The 15,149-nt window shown below is 36.4% G+C and overlaps 2 protein-coding genes across 4 annotated transcripts in view; one reads left to right on the forward strand and one right to left on the reverse strand.

The window, feature by feature from the left end:
- Positions 1-11,520, forward strand: part of LOC127871938 (myoneurin-like) — a 235,836-nt gene extending 224,316 nt beyond the window's left edge. The window contains exon 6 of the transcript XR_008045637.1: positions 11,474-11,520. The gene's annotated coding sequence lies outside the window, so the exon portion shown is untranslated. The remainder of the gene's footprint in view (positions 1-11,473) is intronic.
- Positions 1-13,659, reverse strand: part of LOC127871936 (uncharacterized) — a 28,049-nt gene extending 14,390 nt beyond the window's left edge. Inside the window, exons 1-6 of one of the 3 annotated variants that reach the window (XM_052415211.1) lie at positions 13,477-13,654; positions 6,620-7,089; positions 5,625-5,843; positions 4,438-4,669; positions 4,194-4,256; positions 3,395-3,462 (exon numbers count right to left, since the gene is read on the reverse strand). In XM_052415211.1, the coding sequence (XP_052271171.1) occupies positions 3,395-3,462; positions 4,194-4,256; positions 4,438-4,669; positions 5,625-5,843; positions 6,620-7,042 (1,005 nt within the window). In that variant the 5' untranslated portion in view covers positions 7,043-7,089; positions 13,477-13,654. Of the gene's footprint in view, positions 1-3,394; positions 3,463-4,193; positions 4,257-4,437; positions 4,673-5,624; positions 5,844-6,619; positions 7,090-13,476 lie in introns of all 3 variants that reach the window. The other 2 variants (XM_052415210.1, XM_052415212.1) reach the window with 2 other exon arrangements.
- Positions 13,660-15,149: the final 1,490 nt, after the last annotated feature.

The following is a 15,149-nucleotide window of genomic DNA, read 5'->3' on the forward strand; positions in this document are numbered from 1 at the left end:
ATCCCCCAAAGCACTTCCAAGATATGACTCCGGACACAAAAAAGCCAGACAGACGGACGGACGGATGGATGGACGGACAACGCCAAAACAATATCCCTCCCCCTATGGAGGGGAATAACAATGCCAAGATACCAGGTTTTAAAGGGACCTTTTTACAGATTTGTGCATGTCTTGAACTTTGTCATTTAATGCTTTAAATTGATAAATGCAAACATTTAAACTAAACAACCCCAGTAAAATACATAAAATAAAAAAAGTAAACAAAAGGGCCATGATGGCCCTGAATCGCTCACCTGACTAACCAAATACAATCCCAACCCAGATTTCATCAAGATAAACATTCTGACCAAATTTCATAAAGATTGGATGAAAACTGTGACCTCTATTGTCTACACAAGGTTTTTCTATTATTTGACCTAGTGACCTAGTTTTTGATCCCAAGTGACCCAAATACAATCCCTACCCAGATTTCATCAAGATGAACATTCTGATCAAATTTTATGAAGATTGGATGAAAACTGTGACCTCTATTGTCTACACAAGGTTTTTCTATTATTTGACCTAGTGACCTAGTTTTTGACCCCAGATGACCCAAATAAATCCCTACCCAGATTTCATCAAGATAAACATTCTGACCTAATTTCATAAAGATTGGATGAAAATTGTGACCTCTATTGTCTATACAAGGTTTTTCTATTATTTGACCTAGTGACCTAGTTTTTGACCTAGTGACCTAGTTTTTGACCCCAGATGACCCAAATACAATCCCAACCCAGATTTCATCAAGATAAACATTCTGACTAAATTTCATAAAGATTGGATGAAAACTGTGACCTCTACCGTGTACACAAACAAATTGTTGACGTTTTTTCTATTATATGACCTAGTGACCTAGTTTTTGACCTCAGATGACCCAAATACAATCCCAACCCAGATTTCATCAAGATAAAAATTCTGACCAAATTTCATAAAGATTGGATGAAAACTGTGACCTCTATTGTCTACACAAGGTTTTTCTATTATTTGACCTAGTTTTTGACCTAGTGACCTAGTTTTTGACCCCATATGACCCTAATACAATCCCTACCCAGATTTCATCAAGATAAACATTCTGACCAAATTCCATAAAGATTGGATGAAAACTGTGACCTCTACTGTCTACACAAGGTTTTTCTATTATTTGACCTAGTTTTTGACCTAGTGACCTAGTTTTTGACCCCAGATGACCCAAATACAATGCCAACCCAGATTTCATCAAAATAAACATTTTGACCAAATTTCATAAAGATTGGATGAAAACTGCGACCTCTATTGTCTACACAAGGTTTTTCTATTATTTGACCTAGTTTTTGACCTAGTTATCTAGTTTTTGACCCCAGATGACCCAAATACATTCCCAACTTAGATTTCATCAATATAAACATTCTGACCAAATTTCATAAAGATTGGATGAAAACTGTGACCTCTACTGTCTACACAAACATATTGTTGACGGACACACGCACACACGCACGCACACACGCACATACTGACGCCGGACATCACACGGTCACATAAGTGACATGGTGAGCTAAAAAGTAATGCTCAACTGGGCTTGAACCACTGACCATTGGAGAAAAAATCAAGCATTTGAACAACTTGGCCATCCATGCTCATACAGTGAGTGGTGTATTTTATATTTGATATAAACATTCCTCGTAATGTCACAAAATATAATGATAACATCAGAACTCTGCAAATTATTTAATCCTTTTGCGTTTGTAATGCTTCACAATTTTCAGGTTTTTAAATCATCAGAAGATGCATACACTAGATATTTGAGAGCATGATAAATTTCAGTATTTCTGTTTCCTGGCAAATATCATAAAAACGAAAATTTGCTAATCTGAAACATTTTTTTGCAATTTTGTCAATTTACCGAAACGTGAATAGGTCTCTTAAAAGGCTTTGTTTAATATTTTTAATAATAGTGAACATGTCCAACCTAGGTTTACATGTTAGCTACCTACCCTTCACAAAAGTTTCAAATCAATCTCAAGTTATTAAACAGAATTATTTCTCACTTACCCATACATGATTGGCTCAATTATTTGAGCCTCCAAGTCTGCATTTAAGAAACAGACACACAGAAGTTCAAATAAATACTTTCCAAACTCAAGTATAATTCCCCCCAAAAAACATTGTTTATTTTAAATAACAGTGACCTTGACTATACACATCTAAACACAATCCCAAGCTAGGTCTGTATGCAAACTTGCCATACCAAAAGTGTCATAAAGATTAGTTAATGCAAACAGAAGTTATTAACATTATACCCGTTTGCACAACCACTCGCCTGCCTGCATCAAGGATTTTTTAATTTTAATGAAGTAAAAATGATTAGAATGTGTACACATCCCTGGAAAAGAAGCCTGTCTTACAATCTGTTGGTCCTTTATTTAAATCATACTAGTATATTTAAGATGGATCCAGGATTCCCAAGCAAATATTTCATCTCCAAAGCTTATGTAAAGAATTACTTGTGATTCATCTATAATCACAAACATTAACTGGTGTGCTTTTTATGAAAATCACAATCCACTTGCCCCAAATGCAATCCTTTGCTAGATCAGCCTGTAACCTTCCAAAACACAGAATTTTAGCACAATATCTCAATTCTTACTGAAGAAATTGAGTGCAAACTTTTTATATATTTAAAGCAAAAAAGCAAAAGTGACCTTGACCTTAACTAAACTGGCCTGCAATGCAACCCTTAGCTCCATCTGCATGTCAGCTAGAGATAGTAGTTGTTGCATGCAAACTTTAACCTGAATTCGTTAATAGAAAAATAGCAGTACAATACATGGCATAATTCTGCCTAATAGCAGCTTAGTCATGGAACTTGGTGGGTGACCTCATACAATGACCCCTGAACACGTGTGTGAGTTTCAATCAAATGCCTGTAGAAGAAAAAGTAACATGTAAGATGTTGCCTTAACCAGAGCACTACGCAGAGACTGACAGAGATGCCAACGCCAACATCGTGGGTGAGTAGTGTAGTTCTGACTCTTTGTTATATGAGTCGTGTTCTGAGAAAACAGGGCTTAATGCATGTGCGTAAAGTGTCATCCCAGATTAGCCTGTGCAGTCCACGCAGGCTAATCAGGGACGACACTTTATGCTTTTATGACATTTTTCGTTTAAATGAAGTCTCTTCTTAGCAAAAATCCAATTTAGGTGGAAAGTGACGACATTTTACGCACATGCATTATGCCCAGTTTTCTCAGAACACGACTCATATAGTCAAGCTAAAAATGGTGTCATTCTAATGCATTGGATTGCTCTTTCTACATATCAATGTTTATCCAACAGGTTGTAATATTCACACTGCAGGTGTGATGATGGTATAGCCAACCTTGTAGTAGGGCGTAGTGCTCTCATCATCGACATGGGTCGTGGAATGTGGGGCTGGGGTTTCTGGACCTGTAATATCAACATGCACTATGACGCACATTTGTTATAATATCTCAAAACTTTGTAAACAGCATCTTTCATAGTACTTTAAAGTTTTTTTTACAGAGAATAGATTTTACTCAATTTTTATAAATATTTTGAGCGCAAACAATAGGTACCTATTTGACATTACATGAAAGACTTACAAAGGTATTGGTGTGACCTTTCAACAGAGAGCTGATCATTAATGAATTTTGACCTTAATATCTGAGAACATTTCATGAGATAACCAGGTGACTCTTACAACAGAGCAGATACCATACGAGATCCATGTGGCATTTGTGTCTTACCTTGACAGTAGAAGGTATCAATGTAAAAATGAGACATGTGTCTTAAAAAATTCACAAATAGATCATAGCCTTAAGTTCTTAGTATTGTTGATCATGTTGCATATGTTATAGGTGTGTCTTCCCCATGACTACCAAAAACATGTGACAAATTTGCCTCTTACCTAATTTAGAGAAAATAACAAGCAAATGACTTTTTTCTTCAGAGAATATAAATAGCATATGACACATTAGTCGCTTATATATTTTAGAGAACATAAAAAGCATGTAACATATTTGTCACATGATTTAGAGAACATAAAAAGCACATGACACATTTGTCACATATTTTAGAAAATATAAAAAGCATGTAACACATTTATTTTTTACTTTTTTATTAATAAATAACAAGCATGTGACACATTTGTCTCTTACCTATTTGAGCATCAAGGAAAGCAAAGAAATCCTTTCTACTGGTTGAAGATTTTTCTGTCTGGACTTAAATAAAAATGAAATAACATCTTTATAATATTGGATTTTTTTACCATATTTTGTTGTATGCAGTGAATCAGTGACGCATGCATTTTAATTTCTATACTTGACAGATATAAACAAAAGGTTCATTTTAAACAGAATTGAAATAAATAATTGCCATGCAACTTTAATTGCTCACACTTACTGTTAGGCTTCGGTTGGTTTGCAGATTTCTGTGTGCGCCTGTGTATTCTAGGCGTCAGTTTTCCTCGCATGGAAGCACGACTGATGTGACGGAGGTCAATTACTGACCCGGGTGGGTCTTCGTACTCTGAGGTCTCAAGGTCATCCGAGTGTTCATCATCTCCCTCACCGTGTATGGAGGAAATGGTACGATTGTGTACAAGGTCTACCTGGGTACCAGAATCATCGCTGTCCTGCTGTACATTGATCATTTGGGGTTATAAACACATGTACATTTAAAAATGAACCACACTCTTGGAAAACAGGGCTTAATAGATGTGTGTAAAGTGTTGTACCAGATTAGCTTGTTCAGTATGCATAGGCTAATCAGGGATGACATTTTATGCCAAGACTGGATTTTTATTACGAAGAGATTTCCTTTAAAGTATAAAGTCCTTATAAGCTGAAAGAGTCGTACATAATTAGCATAACATGCTAATCTGAGACGACACTTTATGCACATGCTTTAAAACCCTCATTTATCAGAGCCCAGCTCAAATATACACATGAAGCATTAACCCTTTGCATGCTGGGAAATTTGTAGTCTGCTACAAATAACCGCTGTTTTTTGCAGATTTCTTTAAACAACAACAACAAATAAACACAATTTTGGGTTCAGCAACAAAAATTGTGTTAGCAAATTGGCATTTGCTATAATATGTTCGTGATGAATTAAACAACATTTCATGTATGGAACTATTAGTAGAAAGTCAATTTATTTTTATTTAATATTCATATACTAGTGATTGTTTAAGATTGTGAAACTAAAATGTTGATATGGAATGTTTATATTCTCACTGTAAATAATGAAACAAAACCACTAAATATATAATAGAAGTCATCTAGTTAAATATAAAATCCACAATCTACGTTCGCTTCATTTGAAATACATAGTCTAAGCTAGTTTAAATTGAAATACACAATTAAAGCTAGATTTATTAAAAAAAACAACAGTCTCATTTTCATTAATCTAAAATTCACAATATAAGCTTCAAATACACAACCTTATTAAAATCCCATTCTAAAATTCCCACCACTAGTTTCAATCTATTAGGAAGAAAGTATTGCAATTTCAAAGCAACGTTGATTTTTAATAAGATTGTTGCAAGACTATCAATAGCAATAAAACGGTTTATAATTCTCAACTACCTTTAAAGTAGAATCATCCATTGGTACCATATTCACGCGAGTATTCAACGCCTCCCCAACACTTTTGACGACAGTTGGAGACTTGTCCCTGTCCACAGGGTAGTCATCTAGTGTCACGTCCAGGTCGGTAGTTGGCTCTGACGCAGGCAATTGACTCCTCTGGGTGCTGGAACTTTGTCTTGACAGGCGGCCAGTGTGCATCGGATTACTTGAGGCGGACTATGCGATAAAAATTATAGTCAATTTGAATAGAAGAGTTGAAGAGTTTTTTTAAATGTTTATGTTTAGTCCTAATTTTCTTACATATACTTTAATGATAACTACAACAGATAAATATTGATACATAACGTATACACTATTTACATTACATTAAATTCCTTAGATGTTATTAGAATCAACTGCATACAATTTTTGGAAAGAAACTGAATTGCTTATATAACTGCAGTGTAGTGAAATATTTGTTGTAATATATAATTATCAGGGATGGAAATTAGTGGTTGCCCATGAGCCCGGGGCCAGTACATTTTGGCCTGGGCAACTCAAATTCAAAAGTTAGTAGTCCGGCTGGGCAAATTGCTTTTAAGCTTGAAACAATTCATTGCAAGTGGCGTCTGTGAGTTAATAATTAGTTAAATAAAATGCATTTATCAAAGCCAATAAAATGATTAAACTCAGACTTGTGACATAAAACTGAGACAGTTTGTCAATGAAGCAATGTTGTTGTTTAGTTATCTTTAATTTTATATAAAGAAAGTCTTATATACACATGACACTACATGAACATGGTACTGGGCTTGTTAGTCTTTAGCTGGGCAACCAAAATACAAAAGATGGTTGCATGTGTGGGCAACCAATTGTAAAATGTTAGTTTCCATCCCTGATTATTATAAGACATGTGTATTGAAACAATTAGCATAACATAATTTAAGACAAAAAGCCAAATAAGAAATTAAAAAGACGTCATATTTTTTAACAAGATTCTCAATATCACAAACCTTTAATGGCACTATCCTCCCATAGTCAGGTCTTTTTCTTACATGCAAGTGAGGTTTGGAAAAAGGTCTTGGCGGGTTGCGACCATTTTCAAAATCATCCCTGGATTGTTTATCATCTTGAGATTTAACTGTATCTACATGCAGAAAAGTTCCTGGTTCTTCAATATTTTCAAACTTAAATTTTAGTTTCTTTCTATCCTCGTAGTCAACAATATTTTGCAGAACGCAAGCAACATTTTGTTCATTGTGAACATCTATGATTGCGTATCTTTTTGGGCCATTAACAATACTAATATCATTTGCAGTAACTGAAACTTTTAGCACTTTACCAAACAATCGAAGCAGGTCCGATTTTAGTTCTAAAATTCTGGCTGCAAGTTTCAAGTTCCCAATATACACTGCTGTAGATTTTTCCAAAGCCATTGAATTGTGTATTTAGTCTGTCTTACTGTCTAACAATCATCCCATAACTGAAATACATAAAAACAAACAGTATCATTTTCTATTACATTTATCAATTTTACTTAAATAATTTAATTGTATCTTTTTGCAAATAATGATAATCAATTTAGGAGATCTTGTCCTTGAGTCAAACAGGTTAACAATACACTTGTACAATAACAAGCTCTTAATATATTTCAAACCCAGGCCTTAGCTTCTTCAGGCTTTTAGTATCTTACAAATCAATGTTAACTCTTTACCACTTAGATACGTATTTTCACGCATTTGTAGCCCCCTAGAAAGTTAAATTTAATTTAAGACCTTTCTTACTAGATTCATGTTTTAAAGGCTTCCCTGGTGATGATTTCCAACCCTTAGAGATATCGATGAGCATCAAACAGCACAAAACCTGAACAGACTACGAGTTACTCGCAGGATGTTCTGGTTTTATGCTGTTTGCAAAGGCCATTTTCAATTTGCTTCTTATGGGGGAAAGGGTTAAATCTATCAATATCCACTGAATTAGCACATGAGTCAAAAACATTTGCCTAGAAGAAAACACATATTTGTAATTTGATTGTCTTATCCATTCCTCAGATGAACAAGACTATTGCCAAGCAATAAAAGCCCCCTAACTCTCCATATTGCCATCTGTCCATGTTTCAAGTTACATGAAAAAATATGAAGAACTTTTAAAGTTATCGCAGGATCCACCATTTTCAGCAATATTTCTAATCTATTTGTTGCCATAGCAACCAGAATTCTTGACATAGGAACAAATTGAAATGACGTGCATAATCTCCATATTGCCATCTGTACATGTTTCAAGTTTCATGAAAAAATATAAAGATCTTTTAAAGTTATCGCAGGATCCAGAAAAGTGTGACAGATTGACAGACTGACACACAGAGCGCAAAACCATATAGTCCCCGATAGGAGACTAATAACAATTAAAACAAGACTATTGCGAAGAAAAAAAAGTCCCCTACCGGTGAAAATCCAGCATTTTCAGATTTGTTTGTGTATATATTTGTTGCCATAGCAACCAGAATTCTTGACATAGGAGTAAAATGAAATGACATGCATAATCTCCATATTTCCATCAGTCCATGTTTCAAGTTTCATGAGAAAATATGAAGAACTTTTAAAGTTATCGCAGGATCCAGAAAAGTGTGACAGACTCACTGACACACAGAGCGCAAACCATAAGTCCCCTCCGTTTTCACCAGTAAAGGATTAATAATCACAGTTACAGACCTGTATATAAATTATAATTTACTTAAGTAGGTTTTTTTAACATACCAACATTTTGCAGCACTGAAGTTGACACAGAACAAAACACATGCAAATACAAATATAACAAGAGCACCGCCTTGCGGGTGCAGACCGCTCGTCTATTTTCTTTTTAAAGGTGAAGGGACTCTCATTTTCAATCACAAAGGAGGGAGGGGTGGAGTGAAGAGCGGTGCATTGTGTGGGGGTGTGGACATTTATTACATTTTCTTCCAAAAATGCGAAAAAAAGGAAAAAAAAAAATCGGGGGGGGGGGGGGGGTGGGGGGGGGGGTGGGGGGGGGGGGATTCTTGGGTGCGATGGTTGGACGGTATTTCAAACATAAAATAATAAAAATAAATATTTGTGTTTTTTAACCGTTTCATAAAAAAAAATGGGGGGGGGGGGGCGAGGTGGGGGGTATAGTGTGAGGGTGTGGTGGTAATTTTTGAGATGATCTTAAAAAAAAAAAAAAAAAAAAAATAGGGGGGGGGGGGGGGGGGGGATTCGGGTGGGGGGGAGGGGGGGGGTGGGGGGGGGATTCTTGGGTGCGATGGTTGGACGGTATTTCAAACATAAAATAATCAAAATAAATAGTTTTGTTTTTTAAACCGTTTAAAAAAAAAATTGGGGAGGGGGTGGGGTGGGGGGGGTATAGTGTGAGGGTGTGGTGGTCATTTGTGAGATGATCTTAAAAAAAAAAAAAAAAAAAAAAAAAAAAAAAAATAGGGGGGGGGGGTTGTGGGGGGGGGGGGGCACGGGCGATGGTTTGGGTGGAGTCTATTGTGGTATGTCAGGTAAGAGTAGTTTTGTCAAAGTATCAATCAAATCTAATCATAAATAAAGAAGTTATGGCAATTTTAGAGAAATTTAATAATTTGACCTTGAGAGTCAAGGTCATTCAAAGGTCAAGGTAAAATTCAACTTGCCAGGTACAGTAACCTCATGATAGCATGAAAGTATTTGAAGTTTGAAAGCAATAGCCTTGATACTTAAGAAGTAAAGTGGATCGAAACACAAAATTTAACCATATATTCAAAGTTACTAAGTCAAAAAAGGGCCATAATTCCGTAAAAATGACATCCAGAGTTATGCAACTTGTCCTTTTACTGTACCCTTATGATAGTTTGCGAGTGTTCCAAGTATGATAGCAATATCTATGATACTTTAGGGGTAAAGTGGACCAAAACACAAAACTTAACCAAACTTTCAATTTTCTAAGTATAAAGGGCCCATAATTCCGTCCAAATGCCAGTCAGAGTTACATAACTTTGCCTGCACAGTCCCCTTATGGTAGTTAGTAAGTGTTGAAAGTATGAAAGCAATAGCTTTGATACTTAAGGAATAAAATGGACCTTAACACAAAACTTAACCAAAATTTTCAATTTTCTAAGTATAAAAAGGGCACATAATTCTGTCAAAATGAAAGCCAGAGTTATCTAACTTTGCGTGCCCAGTCCCCTCATGATAGTAAGTAAGTGTACCAAGTTTGAATGCAATAGCATTGATACTTTCTGAAAAAAGTGGACCTAAACGCAAAACTTAACCAAAATTTTCAATTTTCTAAGTATAAAAAGGGCACATAATTCAGTCAAAATGCACGCCAGAGTTATCTAACTTTGCCTGCCCAGTCCCCTCATGATAGTAAGTAAGTGTACCAAGTTTGAATGCAATAGCATTGATACTTTCTGAGAAAAGTGGACCTAAACGCAAAACTTAACCGGACGCCGACGCCGACGCAGACGCCGACGCCAAGGTGATGACAATAGCTCATAATTTTTTTTCAAAAAATAGATGAGCTAAAAACAGTATTGTGCTTCTTGTTGTTTTTTGGGCAAAGTGATTATTTATAAATTAAATTATGTTACTTGAAAAAATATGCATCTGCCTGAATGTGTACGCCTCTATGGCTTATAGAATTGCTATACAAATTTTACTGATATATAGAACGAAACACTGAATATAGCAATTTATAACTGCAGAATTAAGGCAAAGAGTTCCATATTAAACATAAGTGAATGCTGAGAAATTAATATGTCCATAACGCTGATACTACATTCAAGCTGATATACATTTGTAAAGTCTGAACTTAACAAAGGCAGACATTATTTAAAATAGAAATTCACTGTGAGAAAATATTTGAAGAATTTTTATTTTTAAATATACTCAACTTTGAAAACCAAGCTGCAATTTTCTTGTTACAGTCAATATTGAAATGATGTCGGTCATTTTTACAAACTTTACAGATACAATTATCAAACTTAATAGCAAAATCGGGTCGAGGGTCATGAGCACAGGTACTTGAAAATTTATTTTTGGTTCTTTAATATATAATATTACACATATATATATAAGGACCAAAAAAATTGTCAAATACCTGTGGTCATGAGGGTAGTTGTCATCTGAATCTGACATTGACATGCTACAGTTTGTCAACCAGTTCAGGATAATCAGCAGTTCCGATTAATTTGTAAATTATTTTCCATAATGTCCCAATAAAAACAAAATGATAAGTGTCAACGGTATACATTAGATAAAGGAATAGATTAACAAAGTTTTAGCAAGAAAGCTTTTGTATTATGCTTACAGGGGTGATAAATGCAACAAAAAGTTGACCTGACTTATTCAGTCTTTGAATCAGCCTACAAGCCCGAAGCCCGAGTCGATTCTTGGACCAGTCGGTCGATTCTTAATGCTTATAAAATAGCCCGACCGGTTGATTAAATATTTGAGCGTTATATCGCTATTTGAATGCCTAAAATGACATTATACATCTTAAAGAATTGCATGAACACATGCGGCCGCCATTTTTTTTAAACTGTTGTGTAAACATCCGGGTATGTTGCTATTTAAAGTAATGATGACGCCCAATCGAGATGAGATAATTAAAACTGACCATGCGTAGATCACGTTCCGGGATGTTTGCGCATCGGTCACTTCGTAATGTTTTAAAATAATGACCAATCCAGAAGCTTATTTAATTTTAGAAGCGTTTTTATGCCCCCATTTCGAAGAAAAGGGGTTATATAGTTTTCGCACTGTCCGTCGGTCGGTCTCACTTCGTGTCCGCTCTCTAATTCAAATAGTTTTCATCCAATCTTTACCAAACTTGGTAAGAAGTTGTATCCAGACAATATCTAGGTCAAGTTCGAATATGGGTCATGCCGGGTCAAAAACTAGGTCACGGGGTCACTTAGTGCATTTCAAGGATTTAGCATGGTGTCCGCTCTCTAATTGAAGTAGTTTCCATCTGATCTTTACTAAACTTGGTCAGAAGTTGTATCAAGACAATATCTAGGTCAAGTTCGATTATGGGTCATGTCAGGTCAAAAACTAGGTCACTGGGTCACTTAGTGCATTTCAAGAATTTAGCATGGTTTCCGCTCTCTAATTGAAGTAGTTTTCATCTGATCTTTACTAAACTTGGTAAGAAGTTGTATCAAGACAATATCTAGGTCAAGTTCGAATATGGGTCATGCCGGGTCAAAAACTAGGTCACATGGTCACTTAGTGCATTTCAAGGATTAAGCATGTTGTCCGCTCTCTAGTTAATGTGGCTTTCTGATTTATTTTGATATTCTTAGACATTTTTATGTCCTCCGAAGGAGGGCATATAGTGATCGGACTGTCCGTTTGTCTGTCTGTCCGTCACACTTTGCGTTTAGATTTCGAAAAATGCTCATAACTTCTATGTCTCTTCAGATAGCAATTTCATATTTGGCATGCATGTGTATATGGACAAGGCCTTTCCATACGCACACAAATTTTGACCCCTGTGACCTTGACCTTGAACTTAGGGTCCGCGTTTAGGTTCGAAATCTGCGTTTAGGATTTGAAAAAAGCTAATAACTTCTACCAAGCGTTTACACAGTTATACTTCTATGTAGTGACAAAGTTACAGTTGGGGGCATCAGTGTCCTGTGGACACATTTCTTGTTTGAAAATGTTTTTATAATTCATGAAAAATGGACGAAGTAATTTTTCAATAAAAATAAAAGAGTCTGTAAGGGATATTGTTAGCATTGGGATACAAACAAATTGATCCTTATTACAGTTAGATTTCCATGTGTTTTACTCAATTATTCTTGCGTATTAGAAGACGTTTTTTTCAAATAATTATTAATAATTGTAGTACTCTTGTTTATTCTGTAATCTTGTTCTGCTACGTGACCTACTTTGCTACTTATAATCTGTTTACGAATATACAATACTTTTCAAGGTTTACACATGCTTATCACAACATCTGGAGTAAACTGAAGAAGCAGACATTGTCATTTGGTAGATTGGGCAATTAACCAAACAATGGCCTTTTTGTTCTGAAGCCACATGCCGACAATTCGGAAATTCACCGGCGATTGTCCTAGTAATAATACGATAATAATCAATTTGCTTTTAAATAAAACCAAACACCGGTCAAACTGATTAATGGAATCATTGAATGAGAACATGTGTAATAATAAAGTGACAATAAACAGCATAATCATCTGGTGCATTTTGTATAAAATGCATTTGACAAACAACAGGAAATGGTGTTCCTGGCCAAAAAAGTCATAAAATTTATATTGACCTCTTCGGGCTATCAAACATGTCTTCGGGCTATTCAAAATTCCATCTGATAAGCCCAAAGGGCTATTTTGCTAAAAAAATTAGCGTGAAGACTGCTTATTCAATTAGTTTTGAAATGTGCATATGTATATAGAAGGCTTTATCATTTTCAAATAAACTTTTTGCTGATTGAAAACAAATGCCATGACAATGTTTTGAAATACTAATTCTGTAAGTTGAATGATTTTTAATAATTTTCCAAAGGGTGAACTTTAAATTGCTATGTTTTACAAAAAACTGCATATGCTGTCTGGCCTAACCTGTTATCATACAAAATAAATTTTACCCTTTTTTTAACACATTCTCACATTGACATTAAATCCCGAAAGAAATTATTGTGGTCAAAAGAATTCACGTTTTTTTGCCGGGTTATTCTAAACTAGTTGACTGACTGTATGTCAAAAACAGAAAATCAATAAAGACTTAAAACAATTATATAAATAAAATAACTATTAAGTTAAACAGTTAAATAAAGATTTGAAATAACAAGTTTTCAATTCCATTTAACGTCGTATTTTATTGTTATTAAGAGTGATAACCTAATTAGATGCCAGTAAACGATCGTCGCTGTCAATGTAAACAAATACTGGGCGATTTTCTACTAATTTATCCATGTTATCAGACGCTTGATTTTAAAGGTTACATGCCAGATGTGGGTAAACCTGAACACATGTGGTAAGCGTGTGGTTATGATAATAATTAGTAAAAACATCATTTTGAATGAAAAATAATCAAATTATAAAAAAAATCTTCTGAGAAAAAATCAATATATATACATTGACTGTATAACACCATATGGAATAAGGTAGCCTCTTTTCCACCTTGTTGAATAAACCTGTCGCGTGTACACACTACCTTTTATTCTACCACTGAATGATTTTTCAGAAGAATTCTCTAGAGTCGAGAAAACTTGAGCTTTAAAATTATACGACCTTCAACCTTTAGATCTAGTCAAGGGACATAGTTTTTCGTTATCCGTATAATGAATCAGCTGATTGACGGCGTCATAAAATGACATACTTATTGCGTCATTTTACAATTTCCAGCCGCGCGCTCGCGCTCGCGCGCTCACGCGCGAGCGAAGAGGAGAGAGGAGGAGGGAGTAGAGACGACCTCCGTGAGAACAACTACATCCCCCCAAAAAACAACGAACATAACTACCCCTCATCAACCACTTCTCCCTCAAGCACCTCAGCAATCCCTCCGATCCCTCCAAGAATCAGTCCCTCCCCACCTCAAACCCTCTCCCCTCCTCTCATCTCACTATCGTCCTTATCTCATCTCCTCTCACTATTCTCCTCTGTCTTCAGTCTCTCGCTCCCCTCAACTCTCTCTCTCTCTCCTCTCTCTAGACGATCCCTCTCATAGCTCCTCAGGAAGATCAGCTGTCTCCTCTGATCTCATCTCTCTACGCGCGCGCGAGGATCCATCATAAACGGCTATCCGGAATTCCCATGCCATCACTATGGTCTAGCAGAGAACTTCCGGCGCAAGGCCCCCGTCCGAACAAGGCATTTCCGGAACGCCCATACCAAACACTATGAGCTAGCGGAAACATCGGGGCGAGCCCCTCCATCCGATGACCTTTCGGAACAAGGTTCCCGTCCGAACACGGCATTTCCGGAACGCCCCACCAACGCTATGGACTAGCGGAACATCCGGAGCGAGACCCCCATCCGATGACACTTCCGGAACAAGGCCTCCGTCCGAGCAGTCCATTTCCGGAACGCCAATACTAACACTGTGGGCTAGCGGAACATACGGAGCGAGGCCCCAATCAAACGACACTTCCGGAATGCCAACACAATCACTATGGGCTACGGGAACCTCCGGGGCGAGGCCCCAATCCAACGACACTGCCGGAATGCCCACACAATCTCCATGGGATACGGGAACCTCCGGAGCGAGGCCCCAATCCGCTGACACTTCCTGAACGCTGACGTCAGATTGCAAACGTGTAGAGGTATCTGGATCTACTAAGTCGCTATTTGGCTGGATAGCAACATTTTCATTGTCGCTTATGTCGATGAAGTAATTCACTTGGTCAACTATATCGGAAGTAGCAGTAGATGTGACGTTTGAATCAACTTCATGGAAAGAAAACATATCGTTGAAACTATCAATATCCTGGAACAACTCAGTTTCACTAATATCCTCTAATCCGGAGTAAGGAGCATTATCTATTTTATCTCTTGCTGAAGATGTATTTCCC

The sequence above is a fragment of the Dreissena polymorpha genome, chromosome 3 (genome assembly GCF_020536995.1).
Source record: "Dreissena polymorpha isolate Duluth1 chromosome 3, UMN_Dpol_1.0, whole genome shotgun sequence".
NCBI classification, from domain to species: domain Eukaryota; kingdom Metazoa; phylum Mollusca; class Bivalvia; order Myida; family Dreissenidae; genus Dreissena; species Dreissena polymorpha.